Source organism: Physcomitrium patens, chromosome 2 (genome assembly GCF_059467195.1).
Source record: "Physcomitrium patens ecotype Gransden chromosome 2, ASM5946719v1, whole genome shotgun sequence".
Classification (NCBI taxonomy): domain Eukaryota; kingdom Viridiplantae; phylum Streptophyta; class Bryopsida; order Funariales; family Funariaceae; genus Physcomitrium; species Physcomitrium patens.
This window is the reverse complement of record NC_143411.1, coordinates 7,361,940-7,381,650: the sequence shown is the minus strand read 5'-3', so window position 1 is coordinate 7,381,650 and position 19,711 is coordinate 7,361,940. Positions and strand designations below refer to the sequence as shown.

General features: G+C 36.1%; 3 protein-coding genes across 7 annotated transcripts; 1 reads left to right on the top strand and 2 right to left on the bottom strand.

The window, feature by feature from the left end:
- Positions 1-5,281: 5,281 nt before the first annotated feature.
- On the bottom strand, positions 5,282-7,875 carry LOC112296034 (uncharacterized). The gene is made up of 4 exons (XM_024548115.3): positions 7,123-7,875; positions 6,721-6,929; positions 6,160-6,497; positions 5,282-5,981 (listed from the first exon to the last, which is right to left on the bottom strand). Exons 1-4 carry the CDS (start codon positions 7,477-7,479, stop codon positions 5,635-5,637), a joined length of 1,251 nt encoding a protein of 416 aa, XP_024403883.1. The 5' UTR covers positions 7,480-7,875; the 3' UTR covers positions 5,282-5,634.
- A 4,136-nt stretch (positions 7,876-12,011) lies between these two features.
- LOC112275492 (uncharacterized) lies at positions 12,012-14,589 on the top strand. Of its 4 annotated transcripts, none has more exons than XM_024505883.3 (3): positions 12,012-12,139; positions 12,434-12,914; positions 13,012-14,589. In XM_024505883.3, exons 2-3 carry the CDS (start codon positions 12,586-12,588, stop codon positions 13,550-13,552), a joined length of 870 nt encoding a protein of 289 aa, XP_024361651.1. In that variant the 5' UTR covers positions 12,012-12,139; positions 12,434-12,585; the 3' UTR covers positions 13,553-14,589. The 4 variants fall into 4 exon arrangements, with proteins under 4 accessions (XP_024361651.1, XP_090101140.1, XP_090101141.1 ...); XM_090245014.1 differs by having other exon boundaries at positions 12,061-12,200; XM_090245015.1 differs by having other exon boundaries at positions 12,067-12,170.
- A 413-nt stretch (positions 14,590-15,002) lies between these two features.
- On the bottom strand, positions 15,003-17,423 carry LOC112275486 (putative cinnamyl alcohol dehydrogenase 1). Of its 2 annotated transcripts, XM_073532347.2 has the most exons (6): positions 17,181-17,423; positions 16,923-17,015; positions 16,613-16,726; positions 16,222-16,452; positions 15,657-16,093; positions 15,003-15,535 (listed from the first exon to the last, which is right to left on the bottom strand). In XM_073532347.2, exons 2-6 carry the CDS (start codon positions 17,006-17,008, stop codon positions 15,333-15,335), a joined length of 1,071 nt encoding a protein of 356 aa, XP_073388448.1. In that variant the 5' UTR covers positions 17,009-17,015; positions 17,181-17,423; the 3' UTR covers positions 15,003-15,332. The 2 variants fall into 2 exon arrangements, with proteins under 2 accessions (XP_073388448.1, XP_090101128.1); XM_090245002.1 differs by lacking the exon at positions 17,181-17,423 and having other exon boundaries at positions 16,923-17,159.
- Between the last annotated feature and the right edge of the window lie 2,288 nt (positions 17,424-19,711).

The following is a 19,711-nucleotide window of genomic DNA, read 5'->3' as shown; positions in this document are numbered from 1 at the left end:
TATAATAATCCAGCTTGTTACAAGGACGAGTAGTTTTAATATTACGATGAAGTAACCATACCTTATCCTCCACGTGGAATTAAGGTTGTTCCTTGCGATAAACATCCATGTTGGCTTTTTGTCATTCTTGAACATCTTTTAATTGTACCTTCATTATTGCATTAGCTTTGATAATCGATTTGCTATATCTTCCGCCACATGATTATCAACTTTTGGAAAGTCAAAAGTATCAAATCATACATGACAACCATAATTGACAAAAAAAAGGTGTTTGTTGAGTAGAAGAATGTACAAAATCATTGTAAGCAAACTCTACCAATGGCAAAAGATTTGTCCAATCATCTTGTTGATAGTTGATGGTATATCTCAAATATTACTCTAAAACTTGATTTACCCATTCTGTTTGTCCATGATTTTGAGGGTGAAAAGCTAAAGATAGTTTTATAACCACCTTCAATATCTTGAAAAGAATTCTCTAAAATCTCGATAAAAATTATATTTCTTTGTCTAATATAATATCCTTTGGTAATCCATGACAGCGATAGATCTTGACAAAGAAGAGTTTAGCTATTCCTTCACCTGTAATAGTTTTTGTACATAGTACAAAATGTACCATCTTGGTGAAACGATCTACAATCACAAATATAAAATCATATGAATTTGAAATTAGAAGATCTATGATAAAATCCATAGAGACAGAAGTTCATAGTTGTTTTGATATAAGTAATGGTTGGAAGAGTCCATAAGGTTGATGACGAGGAGTTTTTGATCTTGAACAAACATTATATGTCTGTATAAATTCTTTAATAGCCTTTTACATTTGAGGCCTCAAAAAATCTCTAGATATAAGCTCCAAAGTCTTATTATATCCAAAATATCCTACTGCAGGGAAATTGTAACGAGCTTCAAGAGCATGTAATCATGCTTCTCCTTTTGGAATATATAAACGTCCTTCAAAATAGAATAGATTCTCTTTAAACTCAAATTTGGAAGTATTTTGAGATTTAGAGGAGTTATTTTTAATATCATAAAAAAAAAAGGTCTCAGGACACACTTGCTTAGATCTGCTTGAGAAAAGTCAAATCAATAATCAATGTTGATTTCATTGCTCAAAGATGAAATTATTTTGGCTTTAGTAAAATTATCTTTTGTTGGTCAAAAGCTGCTTCTCCTTCTTTTGGTATAAAGCAGAACATTTAGAAAGGGCATCAGACAAACCTTCTTGTTTTATTGGCCAATAAGTGATATTAAATTTGAATCTTAATAAAGACATACTCCAATGAACTTGGCAATGATTCAAAACACGTGCTGATATGAAATACTAGAAATTCTTGTCATCTATATATACAATGATAGGACTTGAAGTGCCTTCTAAATAATGATGCTATTCTTGAAAAAAAATCCATGATTGCAAGAAATTCCTTATTGTGGATCTTATAATTAATCTTGACTGCTGAAAATTTTCTTGAATGAAAAGCTATTGGATGAAGTTTGACATCTGCTCCTATTTATGATAAGACTACACCCTAGGCAAAGTTAGATGCATCTGTTTCTATAAAAAATGCTTTGAAAAAGTCGATGCAATGCAAGATTGGTGCATAAATAAAAGCTTTCTTCAAAACTTCAAATGATACTTCTACTTTTGTATTCCAGTCGATCTTATCTTTACAAGTTAAGCATGTAAATGGTGCTGCAACTTGAGAAAAGTTCTTAATAAAGATTTGATAGTAATTAGCAAATCCTAAAAAATATTGTACATCTCTTATTGTTTTTGGAATCTTCCATTCTATAGTTGTTTGAATTTTTTAAAGATCCATCATTAGACCATTGTTTAAAATGATGTATCCTAAGAAGTCAACTGGATAATGTAGAATACACACTTTTTGATCTTGGCATATAATCCCGCATCTCTGAGTTTTTATAATACACGACGAACATGAACTTTATATTCTTTTGCATCGTTTGAGTAGATTAAAATATCATTTAAGTAACATCAACAAAATCATCTAGAAATTCATGAAAAACATCACTCATAAGATATTAGAAAGCAGTTGGTGCATTCGTGAGTCCAAAAGACATGATGTTATATTCAAAGTGTCCATACCTTGTTCAAAATGCAGTCTTCCATTCATCTCATTCTTTAATGCAAATCAGATTGTACGCTCCTCATAGATCTATTTTTGTATAGATCTTAGCTTGATTTAATTGATCAAGAAGTTTAGACATCAAAGGCAAAGGATATTTATTCTTGATGGTAATCTTGTTGAGTCCTCAATAATCCATGCACATTCACAATGATGCATCTTTTTTCTTCACAAATAAGATAAGAGCTCCTGCAGGAGATTTTGAATAGCATATGAAATTCTTGGCCAAATTCTCATCAATGTACTTCTTGAGTTTAGACAACTCATTTTGTGATAAACTATGGATTGGACCAAATGGTGGCTAAGTTCCTTCTTTAAGATTGATTGAGCAATCATATGGATGATGCTCCGAGAAAATATTTACATTCTTCTTTTTAGAAATATCTTAAAAATCTTCATATTGATTTAGAATTTCACTTGAAATCCCTCCAACATTTAAAATGGATGTGGTATAAATAACAAAAGACAATATTTCTTCTGCAGCATGTAAAAAAGCTTTTGTACCTACAAGTACAAGTTTGATTATATTAGACTCATGGCTTTCTACTGGATTAGAAAAACTCTTAATAATGTTTGAAGAAAAGTCAAGTTTATGAGAAATCCAATCTATCACAAGATTTTACTTTTTTAGCCATAATAAACCTTAAATGATTAGATTAGAGAGAGATCTAATTATATTAAAAAATACACGACTATTATGACCATTTATTATTACATCTATAAGAAGTGTTTCATGAGTAACATCTCTAAAAGATAACAGACAACCGTCAACGACTTCTACGTGTACGGATTTAGTTTTTCGTGTTAATTATATATTATGACTTTTAACAAATTCTTTATCTAAAAAACAAGCAGAGGCTCCTAAATCTATTAAGGCAGAGGCTTTATAGTTATTAGTTCCTAAATGCACATCTATTATAAAACAAGGAGAAGGTTCTGAGGAGAGAATAAGACCTTAATTAGGAATTATACAAGATTCTAGCCGCACTGTCCCTATTGTAGCTAGACAAATTCATTTTCTGATGTGTTTTCATCTTTGAAAGTAGTACTCCTCATATTGTATTTGCATTGTTTTTTTTGACAATATTGATCAGTGTGCTTAGCTTCTCCACAATATAATCATAGTCTTTTTTGATGACGATGAATCTTTTCTTGTTTGATAAGAGGTTTAAAACATATTGCATCAATTTACATGTCTTCTACTTCCAAATGTTTAGATTGAGAAGTCGTTGGTGTCATTACTGAATTGTAATAACGTTGAGGTTCTTCTATACATAGATCAAAATTTTGTTAAGAATGCTTCCAAATTATCCAATATTGGATCACGTCATTCAAGGAATGATGAAAACCATGATGAAGCAGAATATAAAAGTAGTGTTCCAATAAACCTGACTTATAATCCTTGAGTTGGATAACTTTGAGGTTGTAGTTTAATCACTAGTTGTATCTGGTTGATGAATCCTCGAAACTTAGATCTTATGCCATCAAACTTCTCAGGCAATTCAATTTTTGGTTCCTTGAAACTTGAACAATGCTTCGTTGTAGGAGCAGTAGTATGGCTTGGTGTAGATGTTGATGCAACTTCAATCATCTCTATATCTTTATTACCTGATAATCTTGTTGCTCCTTGTGGTGGTAGAATGAGTTGATGCATTGCAAGCATTAATTCTCTTATTTGCTCTTGCATTTGAGCCATTGTACTCTTCATTTCAGCAAGCTCTACCATGCTAGCACAATAAGAAGAAAGGTATGTATTCTCACAAAATACAATACTCAAGAATCAAAAAAAAAAATTCTAAAAACAATATTAGTTTAGAAGAGGGTAATCCGCAACTTCTAATATGCTTATGTCTTCTCAAGAAAAAGAGATAATCCACTCTTAATCAAAAAAAGACAAAGATTTAATATTGTATGTGCACTCTTGTCAATCTATCAAAGACACAAACTAGAAGAAGTTACATAAAGTCATGGACTCTTTGTCAAAAGGAAAGTGACAACATAGAAGAAAGTATGTATATTCAATGAAGAATTGGAATGACTATTGTCAAAGAGTAGAAAACATAAGTCTCTTGAAACTAGACTAAAAACCAAGAAAAGAGTTGACAAGAGTGAAGAAGGCCTCACTCTTGCCTCTATATATACTACTTAATGAAAGAATACATCGCAACATGCTATAGGACCTCAATTACGTGTCCAACTTGTAGGACATATGTCTAATTTGCAAGGCAAGTTTCTTAGGTGTGCACCATATGTCCAACTTGTACTACAAGTGGTCAACATGTCAACACGTGGCTTCTTTGTTGGTCAAGTTTTCAACCTACCAATCACCTATAGACATGTATAAAGACAAAGCAATGTCTATGAAGCTTTTATGAAGCTTTCTACAAAATATTAACATATTTATCTACTTTGACTTACTTCTATCTATTCTTATTATCTAGATAATTATCAAAATAAATATTTATGTTCGTGACATAGTTTCAACTATCTTAAAGAAGGATTTCTTATCTTTGTTGAATGTCAATTGTTTATACTTTGTCCATTTCTTTGGATGATGCCTTAATAAATAAAATCTATAATGATCAATTTTAAAAGAGTCAAAATATTTGATTTGGGATGTTATGTTGACAATAAGAAGATTGCAGGTGAGGTTGGGTTGTCGACCTTGGAAACCCTCCATCATCTTTGTTGTGAATCTATCTCAACTTCTGATAAGGTTCATTTCTTGTTTTTCCATCAAGTATTCTCTCATTGAATATGCACACTCTTCCAACAACATTCTCACGTCACATGCATTTCTAGCTTCACAACGGCTGAGCTTGTCAAATGCAAAGACACACTTCCACACTGACAAGACACGAGTTGCATTAGCAAATGAGAGAATTGTTTCTCGCCGTTGCAATATCTGCTCATGCTTTAGTGACGGTTGTGAAAGGTTCGTAGTTTAAAGCAGTGAAATTGAGCTTCTGTATGCTTGCACAGCACTGGTGGTTGTGCAGTGACAGCGTTTTTCGACCTGCTTAAAACATACCAACTGATAATGTGACAGGCGTAGTTTCACTAATTTAAAAATAAAAGTATACATATACATAAGGACAACACTGGTGGAGCGCCCATCGGAATGACGAAAAAGGGAATAGTTTCAAACTGATTATGTTAGCGGTTTAATTTAAGCAGTTGAATTTAAAGTCTAAGCGTTCATTGAGAAAAGCTACTCGTAGACCTCCAAGCTTCACTGCCGAGAACAACCTGCGGTCTCTGTGGCAGCAACGAATCCGTTCGGTGATGGTCAGCCAGTTTTGCTCTACGAATCTGGAGCGCCATCGACAAGGTAAGCATGGCGGAACCTAGCCATGTGGAATCGAATAAGATGCCTTAAATATTTTGTACATATATGGTTGGGCCATTGTCTAAGTTAATCCTGAATGTACAAAGCAATTGTTACCAACGTTGCGAGCTTGTCACGGTAATGATCTCCCGTGAGTACAATTCAATACTTCAGATGTTCCAGCTTCATGATGTTTGACGTATCATGCTCCAACTTCCGTGTTGTGTAACACCAAGTGTTATAACAATTTTGGAGGTTAGGCCAGTCAGATTGAGACATAGCATACTCTTGCAGCCAGGTAGACAGAATCTGCTCCTGGTCTGTCTCTGGAAGAGATGCAACAAGCAGCTCCAATTGCCTCTCAGCCTCTCCCTTTTCTGCAGAGTTGAAGATGGGACCATCTCCACCATGTGTCGCATTGCAGAGCAGAGGTAACCACAACAGCATCAACTTGAAACAAACCTCTTGTGGGATGCTCATGTTCCCCACCAAGCCTTTACATAGTAGAGCTGCAACGTGAGATTAAACAAACATTAATGATGCATTTTGAGTACCAATGAGAATAATATGTCAAATGCCAGAGTCACCAGCAAAATCCATGAGTAATTATTTCCCAGATGAGTAAGTAGTGTGGATAAGCTCTGCCTGTATTTGAAGGATAACAAGAAAGAAAATGGAGAGGCGTACTTGAAAGCCGGACAAGGGACTTCTGGACCTTCGGAGAAGCACGTAGAGAAAGCTCTGCGAGGTACGACACTGAGCTCCATTGTTGAACCGCAACCTCCATCCCACCACAGTCGAGCAGCTTTTCAGCAATCCACAAAAGTTCGATGGCAAATTTCTCGGCCACGTCTGCATCGACCAAGTTCGCGACTTGCAACGCTGATTCATTGAGATTCGACCTTGAACTGAAAAACCCCAGTGGAGACAGGAGTTGTCCAAAAAATGACCAAAGTTTAGCGAATGGGCCCGAGAAGATCACACTTGGAACTGCAGCGCCACCAGGAAGATTCTTTGCAAGTCGACTGCACGCTCGGAGACAGGAACAAACATGAGGTGGACATTCCACTGCTAAATTAAACAAAGTGTTTGAAGCATTCTTCACTATCGAAATTTCATGCATCACCTACTTTAAGAAGCATTCAAATTCAAGTCTCTAATACACTCCAAGACCGACAAGATTCACCGTGATTTGTAATTTCATAATTTTGTGAATGAAGGGCTAAGAATTAGCATGAAAGAACTTACCCTAGAAACGAATCACTCTGACGGCGACTCTCTAAGGATAGCCCAAGTAGGTAGATCGTTCGGGTGAAGCTACTCTTCAATGCTGCTTGGTTGATGGAATTATATCTGGCACCTTCCATTCTGTTCTCTTGAATCACTCTGTCAGCTAAGCCTTGAAGAAATACATACTTGTTGGAGGAGGCCGGAACATCGTTCACTAAAGCCAGCACCTAGCATGCAAATCCAAATCACCCAAGTCTTGAGAGAAACTTTCGCATATAAAAGCAGCACTCTAGTCTGGGCCTAAAATCCATGAAAATCACGTCATCCTCAGAACCTCAATTGGCTCAACTACTTTACAGCGCACGCCTAGAAACAGTAATAGATGTGCCAATAAAGTTTCAAAACAAATTAGCTCCAAACCTGAGTGAGGGCACGGCCAATGGGAGTCGCAGAGACCGCCAAGTTACTGCGGCTGCCCAGATGGGACTTCGTCTGCCTACCAAAACTGCTGGAAAGTGCAGAAGTATATTCATCTCCTGCCGTGCTTAGCTTCTGCAAAACTGTGGACAACACAGGCACGGGCACGAGCGTCGGCAAAAGAGCCAGACACATCTTGGCCCAGGCGGCCAGCAACCACAGGAGGATGGTAGATATGGTGTTGAACTGCTGGAGTATAACATGACGGGCGTCAAGCTCGACTGATCCATACACGCTGTAGAGGTCCCCAAGGAGACCACCCTTGGGGTTGGGCCAAGAGAACTCGCCTAACTCCGCCATTGCTATACCGCGTAACAACCTCTCCTCAAACACTCCTCGAAAAGCTCTCGAAGCGCCAACCCACTTGTGCTGCGGTGCAGCGGACTGCAGGAGCTATGAGAGGGGCCAGAAAACGGTGGCCAGCAGTGGTTGAATGCGGGATTCGTCTGAGGTCGGTTGCCTTGGTTTCATCTACCGCCGCCCTCTTTGGAAATCACACACAAGAGAATATTCCATTCGGTTTGTGTGATTCCTACACTTCGGCATGCGGCACTTCGGCATGCGGCCGCTGATCCCCAACACGCAGCATCTCCTCTACCGCGCGGTTCCGAAATTCTAGGGGTCTCCAGGAGCAACCTGGAATCGATATTCAGTCCCTGTTATTCTTTTCTTCGCTTGTCAAGTTCTCCAATCCACGCAGACACATTTCAACCCGCCATCGTCACAAATAGAATTTAATGAGGGACAGAAACCCATTTAGTCATCCTCTAAGGGCGGTCCCACAATCACGGTGCCAGTGACGGCGAACGACAAAACTTCCTCAGACCAAGTGGTCCTGCATAACCGAGCTGTCGCGAGCTTCACTGTTGTTGCAGGCTTGCAGGTCCATCCCATCAAGCAACGACATGCTAAGTGGGTCTGCTGCAGGAAATGAATCTTGTAAAACTCAATGCCTTCGAATTCTCAGAAATGGCGTGGATTTCATCTAGACAGTGAAGACCCCACCAAGAGCTGTGTAGCCTGAGCTCTAGCACTCCATCGTCGATCAAATTGTCGATGCTCTGTGAGTACCTCGGCACCGACTGCAAATCCGGCTCGACGCCCAGGACCGATTGTTCACTTTGTGAAAAACACACATGGATTGAAAAATATTGTTTCAATACAAAGGGATTTAGCCTCCCTTCATAACTAGATGGAAAGGCGTTGATACTTACCATGTTGGTAATTATACTACTGTTTCGAGATATTATCGTGTAAGTTTGACACTTATATAACCTAATCGAAACTAATTCAAAAAAATTTTAAAATTTATTTGTGTTTACTTTATTTAGTGTTTATTGTAATAAAATGTTGATTGGATTGTTGATATACTTATATTCCTAAGTAGTTGGAAGGAGCTTAATGTTGATTGAATTGTTGATATATTTATATTGTCAAGTAGTTGATAGGAGCTTGACTGTGATGTCAACTTTTATATCGATGGAAACCTATTTTAATTCAACTTTATTATTTGTTAACTTTTATTTATGGAAAATGATATTTGGATAGATGATGATAAGAACTTGTGATTGAATAGCTAAACAATGTAACATTAATTTTTATTACAATAAACACTAAATAAAGTAATTTTGTATCAAATTTTTGTTGAAGTAATAATAATGTATAAATTATATGTTGGATCATTTTAATTATTACTAACATTGATGTTGTTAAGGATTGAAAAGAGATGAAAGCAAAGAAGATTCAATTAGAAGAGAAAGCAATAGTAAAATAATAATTGTCAAAAACATGGTTCACTTTAGATATTTTAAATTTCACACAGAAGTAGTTATTGTAGCAATAAAATTTACATATATTATTTTTTGTATTTTTTAAAAACTAATATAAAAAGTTAGAAAAAATTATTGATTATACACTTTGTATGTGTAAAATAAATAAAAATATAATTAGTGATAGTCAATTAGATGAAATTTTATTTTATTTTATTTTTTAACAAAGTTGTGTATAAAAAAGAAAATGTATGAAGTTTGTATCAGAAGAGTTTGCCACGTCATTGTAGAGTATAGTACAAATTTACAAAATCATGTACAATTCATGGCATAGGCTTAAAATATAGATTATATGGTATTAAGCCATTCATATCTATAGCATATATAAAAATAGTCTACATAAGACATTTTGCAATCATAAAATAAACATATATTTATATAAGCTATCTATTTAAATGTCATAGGATGAATAAGTCTATGTATAATTTTTTTTTTTTTTTCACATATTATATAAAAGATAATTTTATAAATTTGAAAAAATTATATCTTCTAAATTATTTTCTTGCTAAAAATTTTGAACATATTATTAAGATTAAAAGTATTACAAGTAAGGCGATAGATCAAAATTTCGAAAAAGACAAAGCAAAAAAAATGTCAACAAAAAAAAAGAACTGAGTCAAAGGCCCCATATTTAAATATTGAAAAATTTATAGGATATTCTAAATCCACGACTATATTTATAAACCTCTAAAACATAGACAAAGATTAAAATAAAACTTACAAAATTCTACCCATTTATAAAGTTAACTCAAAATTCAAAATGATTAAATTTTAAATATCTACAAATCTATATACTTTTAAAACAATTCAATGATATATTTAGAATAGAAAATCTATATATAGATCCAATATTATTTTCAAAACTCTCAAAGACCTTTCTATAATAAAGATGAAAATCTTAAAATCCAAGTCAAAGTTATTTTATCTTGCAAACTAAGAAATTTGATTAGGTTATATTATTACGAGAACAAACCTTATTCTTTATTCTTTTGAGTGTATTTTTTTTATAATATTTTCTTTTTTTAGATTTCTTTAATATAATCTAAATCTAATCATCTTTAACATACTTTATTTTTGTACTATTTTATTTTATACATATCTTATTTATTTTTGGTTTGACGTTTTTTAGTAACTTGTGAATATATTATCTATTGATTTTTAATTTATCTTAAAAGATATCTTTTTAAGAATGTGCTGACCATTACTCTTAATAATGATATAAAGCTTGAGCATCCTTTGATATCATATAAAGTCAAAGATATAAGATTTTGCAATTAATTTGGCAATGATGTCAAGCTTGATCACTTGCTTATATTAAAACTACTTAAAAATGTGAGGTTCGTCAATTTATTTGGTAATAATGTCAAGCTTAAGTACCCTCTTATACCAAAGATAATTAAAGATGTGAGGTTTTTCAATTCATTTGGTAATGATAAACTTGAGCAATTACATATTTATAAGGTAGTAAAAAATATAAGGTTGTTTAATTCATTTTACAATATTGTTAAGCTTTTATACTTATTTATATCTAAAGAAGTTAAAGATGTATTATTGCATGATTAATTTGGCAATGATTTCAACATTGATCACTTATATATTCTTAAAATAGTCAAAGATGTAAAGTTGTAAAATTAATTTGATAACAATGCCAAGCTTTGGTACTCACTTATATCAAAAGTAGTTAAAGATATGAGATTGTCTAATTAATTTTCCAACAATGTCAACCATTTGAATCTATTTAAATCAAAAGTAGACAAAGATGTGGAATTCTCTAATTTATTTGGCAATAATGTCAAGCTTTTATACTCACTCATATCAAAAATAGATAAAGAATTAAAATTACATAATTCATTTGACAATGGTATCAAGCTAAAGCACATCCTTATATCAAAGGTAGTCAAAGATATGAGATTGCTCAATTCATTTAACAATAATGTTAAGCTTGAGTACCAACTTATATAGAAGGTAGTAAAAAATGTGAAGTTGCCTAATTCATCTAGTAGTAATATTAAGCTTGAATACCTATGAATATTTAAGGTAGTTAAAAACGTAAGGATGCCAAATTCATATGGCAATGATGTTAAGCTTGAGCAATTATTTATATTAAAACTAGTCTGAGATGTAAGATTATCAAATTTATTTGGCAATAATATTAAGCTTGAATACTTTCTTATATTTTAGATAGTCAAAGATATGAGAGTGTCCAATTCATTTGGCATCAATATCAAGCTTGAACACCTATCAATCTTAAAAGTAGTAAAAAATGTTAGATTGTATAATTCATTTGGCAATAATATCAAACTTTTGCATCTCTCTATATGAAAAGTAGTCAAAGATGTGAGGTAGCCCAATTTATTTGGTAATGATGTAAAGCTTAAGTAGTGATTTGTATATAAGTATTTTTTTAAAGAGAACAGACTTCCTTATATTTTAATAAAGTAACAGATTTAAAGAATAAATTAATTTTTTTTTCTATAAAAGAATAATCTCTCTATTGCATAAAATTTAAAATCTCAAACTTTTTCTAAACATCTTTATTATGTAGAATTTGTAATACTTTATTTTTTAATTCTTTTTTAAATTTATAATCCTATAGCATATCTAGTAAAAAATGTTTTAAACTAAAAAAATTCTTTATCAACACAAAATATATGCTTGGTATCCTTACTAAAATTTTGGAAGCAAGAATACCAATATTACAACTTATAAATTGATGTGATAAAAAAAAAGAAAAAATCAATAAAAAAAATCTTATTTCATTGATAATGTTGTAAAACAATCCCTTGAATTATAAACCAATACAATTAAATGCTCATAAAGATTAGAATTTCCACATTAGTGATATACTTAATGTACATACAATTCTAAATTTGATATAAGATTAGTTTTCTTACACAATACCTGTATAGATACCTCAACGCATACTTAGATAGATACCCCAATGGATACCTATATAGATACACAAACGTATACCTGGATAGATACCTCACCGGATACCTCGACGTATAACTCGATGCTGGGACGGGAGCGCGATCCCTGCTGGTGAAGGCAATCGTAATGTGCTGCCTGTGGCGATGATGGCGTGATGCTCGACCCTCACCAAGTTCTGTCATGGAGCCCACGACATCATGGTTTGCTTCATCTGAGCTTCTCAGAGGATTTGTGGGTGAACAGTTTCTATGGAGAATTTGGGTTCGTGTGATTGCGCAGCATCGCAGTTGATCGTCACCGCGTTCTTCGTAGCTCTATGGAAATTACAGCAGCTGTGTTGCAGTTTGGAGTGATGCAAAGTTGTTTTATAGTGTAGATTACTTCATGAAGCTTTAGGTTAGCTGAGGAATAGTGAATTGGCATCGTTGGTCTCATAATGGTTTACATCCGTTTTAGGGTTTGAAATTTCTGTGTTTTCTGTGCCAATTGAGCAGGTGATTGATTCAGATAGGGATGCGTGTGGCCTATTGTGGTCCGATGAGGAACTCTTGCGGCAACATTGCTACCCTGCTATTGTGGACGTTGGCAATATTGTGTCGGGTTGTGGATCAAGGTAGAATTGCTGAGTGAGGGGATTAGAGTTGATATGGCGTCCTTTTCGAGGGTCAAGAATGATATCTTTGAGCGGGAGCAGCGGCGGCAGCAGCACCATGACCGGGTGTTGGGATTGAACGCGTACGAGCGCCACAAGCAATTCATGCGTGATTATCAAGCGCACTACGGGTTTAGCGCTGGTGTTTCCGCAGGACAGCAGCATCAGGTTTTGCCTGCCAAGACGGACCGTGATACTCTAAGGGAAACTTATCGATTCATTCGCAGCGAGGAAGACGACTTAGAGAGGTCGTGGGAGCAGCGCCTTGCGAAGCGCTACCATGACAAGCTTTTCAAGGAGTATTGCATTGCAGATATGTCTAGGTTTGGACTCTTTGAAACCCTGTTTATTTCTGATTGAGTAATTAGAAACCATGTTTCTATGTTTGAGGTTGTGTTGAGCATACTGTTTGCTTGTTAGGTATAAAGAAAATCGCATTGGATTGAGATGGAGAACTGAAAAGGAGGTCATCAGTGGGAAGGGGCAATTTGAATGTGGCAATAAGAAGTGCACTGCCCGCGAAGGTCTTCGAAGCTACGAGGTTAATTTTGCGTATAGTGAAGCAGGGGAGAACAAACAAGCACTTGTGAAGTTACGAGTTTGTCCAAAGTGTTCATACAAGCTGAATTATAGAAAAGAGAAGGAGTTTGAGAGGAAATTGAGGAAGGATGCCAGACGGAAGAAGCGAAAACTTCTCAGAGAGATAAAGAAAGGGAAGAGAGGATCTCGAGAAAGGAGCAAGAACAGTGAGAATAGTGGAGAAGAGTTTGATGACAAACTTAGAGAATCACCAAGTAGTTCTGAGGAAGAAGGTAGTGATAGGTCTGAATCCGAGACTGACGTGGAAGATGAACCAAGATTCAAACGAACCAAGACGAAAGAAGTTCCCAAAGCTTTTGGAAGAACGAGTGACAACAACGATGGAGAATTTGAGCCCTATTTCAAAGACATGTTTCTGTAAGCTAACATGGTTGGTGCAGCAATGGCGTACACTTTCACGTTCACCAGACAACTATGCAGTGCTTTGGGATATCTTTTTTTAAAGATGGTGGGCTACAGTACAGTAAGCAGATCCGTATATTGTCGATCAGTTAATCTATCTACTCGCAGATGTTGAATTGCAGCATGGCTATGGACTGGGACTACTGCTGTCGACTGATTACATTCATCAAGCTTGGGGCAATCAAGGGGTGTTTTGAGCGTTTTTACTGCGTCGCCAGATGTGGTGAACTTCTATCAGTTAAGAGAATTCGGAAGTTCAGGATCCTCTTGTTCAAATCTGATTCAGGTTATGTAATTCATGTACATGGTTGAGTATAAACGTTTATTTAATGTAGAAATTCTTCACGGGGTCAGCATGGTTGGGTTGATTAATATTTCTGTTGCTACGGATATGCGCAACATGGGACGTGTTAAGCTCCTCCACGTTTTCAGAAATCTGGTGAGTTGCAAGAATTGCTACCACGTTTGTTGTTAAGTGTCTGCTCGCCTCTACACAAAATCCGCGGAAGACGGTCGTCATCAATTTTCTCAAATTCTTGAGCTTAACCTCATATCGTCCCTAAATGACGTCCAGTGTTTGCTTCGATGAGCTTTTGAGAGGAAGCAGAAGATCTGGATGGTGTGTTGAGCTCCTCTTGATTTGTGATATTGGCTGCGACTGTGGTCAAACTGAGGAAACAAAGTGTTGCCGAGTATTGGAGTACAGAATGTGCTGTTTCCTGGAGTGTAGCCTTAACCTCTACCCGCAGGATTGTGGTGTTTGAACTGCTTATGATCAAACAATGTGGAAGTTACATAGTCCAACTGTGTTGAGGATGGTGGGGACTGTGATGGAGTTGATATGAAGAGTCATTCCTCGGAGGAGATTGATCGAAGCAGATATGGTAATAGGTAGAAAACAACTATTAATTGAGTTCTTCTTTTAGAACAATTGATTAACCTAACCAGATTTCTCTGCACTTTGAGAGTAAAAGTTAATGTTTTTGTCTCCCAATACTACCAGATCTCTCTAACAACCAAGGAAGGTTGGGCTTCACTGATACCCTATTTTATCATATTCTGCTGTAAAGACATTGAAATTAGAGTTTTAAATTCGAACTGGTAACAGTTCTATATATTTTGAAATCTATTTGCCTCGCCTCAACGGGCTTCTGTTCCCAGAAAATCATGAACCAGGCACTAGTAGATTGTCTTTGTGAATTAGTGGATATGAAGATTGAGGTGCCTTTTGAGGACGAAGCGGGAAGATGAGCATGGATAGAGACGTTGGATTCTATATTTATCTGAAACGCTCTGAAAGTTATGCTGATTTAGTGTCAAAAGTGTTTGGATAATGGTACAGGCCCACATACTCCAAGTTCTCGGTTGGGTAGCGAATATGTGTGCTACGGTGTTTTTGAGCAGAACGGTTGGCTAGATCAGTGCTTCCACGATTTATTTAACATGTCAGCACACTGTTTAGAACACATCCTCTTCTCAGGGAGCCAGTGGAAACAACTGTTACTCGCTTCACTTGTTTGGTAATATCATCTATGCATTACCACTAGTAATCTGGTGTAGTAAATCAACTTCAGGAATGAGCGTAACACACCATATATATCTACTATTGGATTAGATATATATTCCAAGTACTAAAAAAACCTGTTACGTGTGCTAGTGCATAGAAAGATCACACACGAATCAATCTATTGTAGAGTCAGCAATCGATTTTTGTGAAAACATCATCTCGGGATCTCAAATCACTCTGGCTTCAAGGAGTTCTCAATGTCAATGACAAAGCGATACCGAACATCATTCTGCACAAGTCGATTCATTGCCTCGTTAACATAATCGATGTTGATAGTCTCGATCAATGGAAACACCCTCTTTTCTGCAGCAAAATCCAGCATCTCTTGAACATTTTTGGCTCCACCGCCTCCTGCGCTTCCCGTGATGAACTTCCCTGCGATGATCCAATTTACCATCAGGAATCAGAACAATGTGCTTATCTTTGAGTTCTAGATCTTCAATCATACCATTGGGTCGATGTTTCGACTCTAAAATTTAATCAGGAATGGACATACTCATGAAAACATTATGTGGGGAGAATTTCGCCTCCGCTCCAGCTCCAACGAGCACAAGAACACCTTCCTGCTTCAAAGCAAGGAGATATGGATCAAGTGGAATGGATCCTGATGCTGCGTTGATAATGAAATCCAAGGTGTTATGTTGAGCCTTCATGGCTTCCTCATCTTTGCTAAGTACAAATGCATCAGCTCCGAGTACACCAAGAGCCTCGTCCTTCTTCGAGGATGAAGTGCTGAAGACGGTAACATGCAGACCAAATGCTTTTCCAAACAGGACTCCCATATGGCCCACTCCCCCAAGCCCAACCACTCCGAGCTTCATTCCTGGTTTGTTCATGCCAAGGCGTTTCATTGGACCGTAAACTGTAGCGCCTGCACAGAGGAGAGGAGCCGCAACGTCGGAAGGCAGCGCATCTGGGATCTTCACAACGAACCTGAATTTTCGAAGTGATAAGATGAGGTTTGCATTTCATTTGGTAAAAAATTATAACAAACACATCGAACTCGCATTTAGATCATCCATTAGAGGTGTACACCACACAAGAAAACTTCGTCTCTTTACCGCTGATGCGCTTGCATGATGTTAGAAAATCCTCCTCGAGTGATTGTGCCATCCACATCCACTGCGTTGAAGACTCTGGTTGCCAAATTGACACACATGCTGTCCATGCCTTCTTTGCAAGAATCGCAATGCAGGCATGACATGGCGCAGTATCCCACTCCCACACGTTCTCCAACTTTAAAGTTCGAGACGTTAGAGCCCACCTTCGTGACAACTCCAACAATCTCGTGTCTGCAACACGGCTCGATCCTTAGAACTTATAGTAAATGTGTTCATGAACTACATCGGAGTCACAAGAGGCTCGAGCGTTTAGAAATTTTCAAACAGTGCAGCATGAAAATTTTGATCTACAAGGAGGATTAAATGGTAGCAGAGAAGAACGGATACGCACCCCGGAACGACGGGATACTGGACATCACTAAGAAAATTCCTGGTCCATATCACCTCCGCGTAGCAAATTCCACAGTGAGTGACTCGAAAAACAACGTCATCTGGTCCAGAGTTCCTGCGTTTGGAAGCAATATTCTCGTTAGGAAACCGCCACGACGCATCAATCGCTAAGGATCTCTCTGACTCAACTATCTCTAATCAATCACCTAACTCTAACCCTGAACAAACCCCTGAAGCTCCGAGGAATACATGACTCTGCCCGCAAACATGTGTATGGCGCTGTTGCCATTTTCTGATTCTAGCAAACGTACCTGCGCTTGAATTTGAAGGGCTTCAAAAATCCGCTCTCGTCGTGCGCTGCATATCCTATGCAATCGAACCCTTCTTTCGGCTCCATTCCTCGCCTGATGAATTCAAAAGATTTTGGATCAAAAACTTAGCAGTTCCAGAAAAGAATGCCCTCAGTTCCTGACTAATTCTGCAATGGCACAACAATTCTTCTCAAGAAGTGTGCGACCAATTCGACTTCAGAGAAGAGCAGACAGCCCACAAATGAGATCGATAAATACAGTTCGGTGCTCTCTATATATGCTGATTCGTTGTTGCGCGAAAAGATGGTACGAAAGACACGCAGCACCTACGCAATGCCCTGAAGGATACTTTAAGACAGAATCACTTTCTGACAGACTATTCTTCAAGGCAATAACTAGACCCTCCCAAAAATAGTTGACTCGGCACCCAGCATGCGATATGCAATACTATTCCATGCCGCAGTGGTTGCTTCACACACTCACAGAAACTGCAGTAAGTTAACTCATGACATTAGGAACTAGGGTTTCTGTCAAAGTCACCACACTGATGCATGAGGATAAGCAAACCAACGGAGAGTGGCCAGATGTTTTAGTGTCAGTGCGAGATAAGAAAGTAGATGTAAAGCACTCACAAACGAAAGAAGTTCTTTAATAAATTTCGTCGTTTCCTGATACAATCAAGGCGATGTCCAGAAGTTTCTTCTGAGTGCATCTATTTCAGATATTAGATATCACCTTTTCAAGCAGATCCTAAGGCAGTGAAATTTCCTCGCTGCTCATCAACTCACCACCCTAGTCGCCTAATAAAAGTTAACCGACAGCTCTTTGACGTCGCAATTTTACAACCGAAGACATTCGCACATTCACGATACTGATCTAGACTAATTGCCTGAGATCGTCGCCCCTCTCCTCTTTACAGAATTATGTCACTGTCACATGAAGTTACGAGTACAATTTCTCGAGATTTTGGCACATCCATATCTAGCACATCTATTGAATATGGTTTTCAATGTCTTAATATCATTCAAATTATTCAATTTCATCATTCATATTTACTACTTATAAGTAAGCAGTTGTGCAATCTTTCAAACTTTTATAACAACGTGAAGAGTGAAGTTAGACATTACAAATTAAATTACTCTTGGATGCAATGAATTACTAGTGTATATCTATTGTTACAAATGTATTATTTTTTGTCAATTAAACAAAAATCTAGTTTCATTTTAAAAAAAAAATTAATGGCATAAGTTTTTTAATGATTGATTAACATTATATATTCTAACAAAAGTAAAAAAATAACTTTTTAATCAATCTATTTGTTCATAATTTTATAATTTTTGTAGATATTGCCTCGGTTACTTTGAAAGACTTTGATATTGTCTATCTTAACCATGACCTTAGTGAAGGCTACAAAGAACGCCACTTGGTTTTGGTTCTTTTGAATTAAAAGATGCATTAATGCATCAATAAATAATACTTGGTCCAAAACTAGTACATCCATCTTAACTACTAGATTGATATAGTATTTAGAGTTGAATCTTCTATCAATGTTGGTGTCTAGGAAAAATGTGTGCTTTTGAAGTTTAAGAGAGTGACATTTCTTCTTCATCTTTTTGATGAAATTGATAAGGATATTGAGATCTATTCTAGACTTGCTTAGATAATTATTAATCTTACTATTGATGTGATAGCATATAGTTTGAAACAGGACTAGACTATCTCAAAAAATCCAAGATTCTTCCAATCCACATCAACACAAGGCCTCCTCACAAAATAGGACAAAACAAACTAGAACAAAATTAAACGGAATTAAACAAAATAGGACATGAAAGACAAAATTGAGTAAACAAAAATAGAACAGAACAGATCTAAATAGAAAGATGCAGAACCAAACTTTATTAAGAAAAAGGATCCAAAGCCATATCTGACTAGATGCCCCAAAAGGCCCCAAAAGGCCCTGACTAGTCTTATTTATATCTTATCTTATTATCCTAGACTTTCTATAATGTTCCTAGATAGTGGATCCTACTTAGATAACCATCCTAAGCTTTCTTCTAGAAGGTTCTATGGTGGGTCCTAACAAAATAACCACCCTAAATCCTTTTTAGAATGTTCTACGATGGATCCTACCTGGTCCACTAACATAACCTCAATTCTAAAAACTTCCATGGTTCTAATTATTTATATAATTATCTTATCTATACCCTGTTATAATTAATCTCCCTCCACTAATGTAAAACGTCTTCGTTTTGCTCTTGATGATATCTTTGAATTGTTTCTTGGCAATGGATGAGATTTTGTGCACGTTCCTATATTGCATCGCAAATAGGATAACCTTTTTAAAGAAATTTGTACTGAAGTTGTGGACGTCCACTATTATAACAAAGGTAGCATTGCTCCAAAACATTGTCCACTTTATATTCTTTATACTTTGCTTAGATCTAAAATGATATTACTAATAGTAGCGACTTCTACCTTATCTTTTGATTTGTCCTTCAAGCGTGGTCTTCCTGATAAATATAGTGGCACAATATGTTCTCGCCTTTGTTTGTATTCAAGCTGGATATTAAAAATTTATAATTATTCTTTTCAACGATGATGTCAAGATTTTATATTTTTGAGATACAAATCATATAACAAGGGTCAATGGTCAGTTCAAACAACCACTAGCTTCCGCAATAGATAGTGTGTCCACACCTTTGTGGCTTGTATAATTGCTAATTGCTTTCAATCACATAGAGAGTAATTACACTTTGTTCTTTTGAACTTGCATGATTCATATGCCAGAG

Excerpts from the sequence above, each read along its gene's own strand:
- LOC112296034 (XM_024548115.3), bottom strand. The coding sequence starts at position 7,479 with ATGGCGGAGTTAGGCGAGTTCTCTTGGCCCAACCCCAAGGGTGGTCTC. Across the intron at positions 6,930-7,122 it reads TTGGCCGTGCCCTCACTCAG|GTGCTGGCTTTAGTGAACGA; the intron begins GTTTGGAGCTAA and ends TTTGCATGCTAG. Across the intron at positions 5,982-6,159 it reads GTCCCTTGTCCGGCTTTCAA|CTCTACTATGTAAAGGCTTG; the intron begins GTACGCCTCTCC and ends CTCACGTTGCAG.
- LOC112275492 (XM_024505883.3), top strand. The coding sequence starts at position 12,586 with ATGGCGTCCTTTTCGAGGGTCAAGAATGATATCTTTGAGCGGGAGCAG. Across the intron at positions 12,915-13,011 it reads TGCATTGCAGATATGTCTAG|GTATAAAGAAAATCGCATTG; the intron begins GTTTGGACTCTT and ends TTTGCTTGTTAG.
- LOC112275486 (XM_073532347.2), bottom strand. The coding sequence starts at position 17,008 with ATGGAGCCGAAAGAAGGGTTCGATTGCATAGGATATGCAGCGCACGAC. Across the intron at positions 16,094-16,221 it reads ATCATGCAAGCGCATCAGCG|GTTCGTTGTGAAGATCCCAG; the intron begins GTAAAGAGACGA and ends TCGAAAATTCAG. Across the intron at positions 15,536-15,656 it reads CCCACATAATGTTTTCATGA|GGAAGTTCATCACGGGAAGC; the intron begins GTATGTCCATTC and ends GGATCATCGCAG.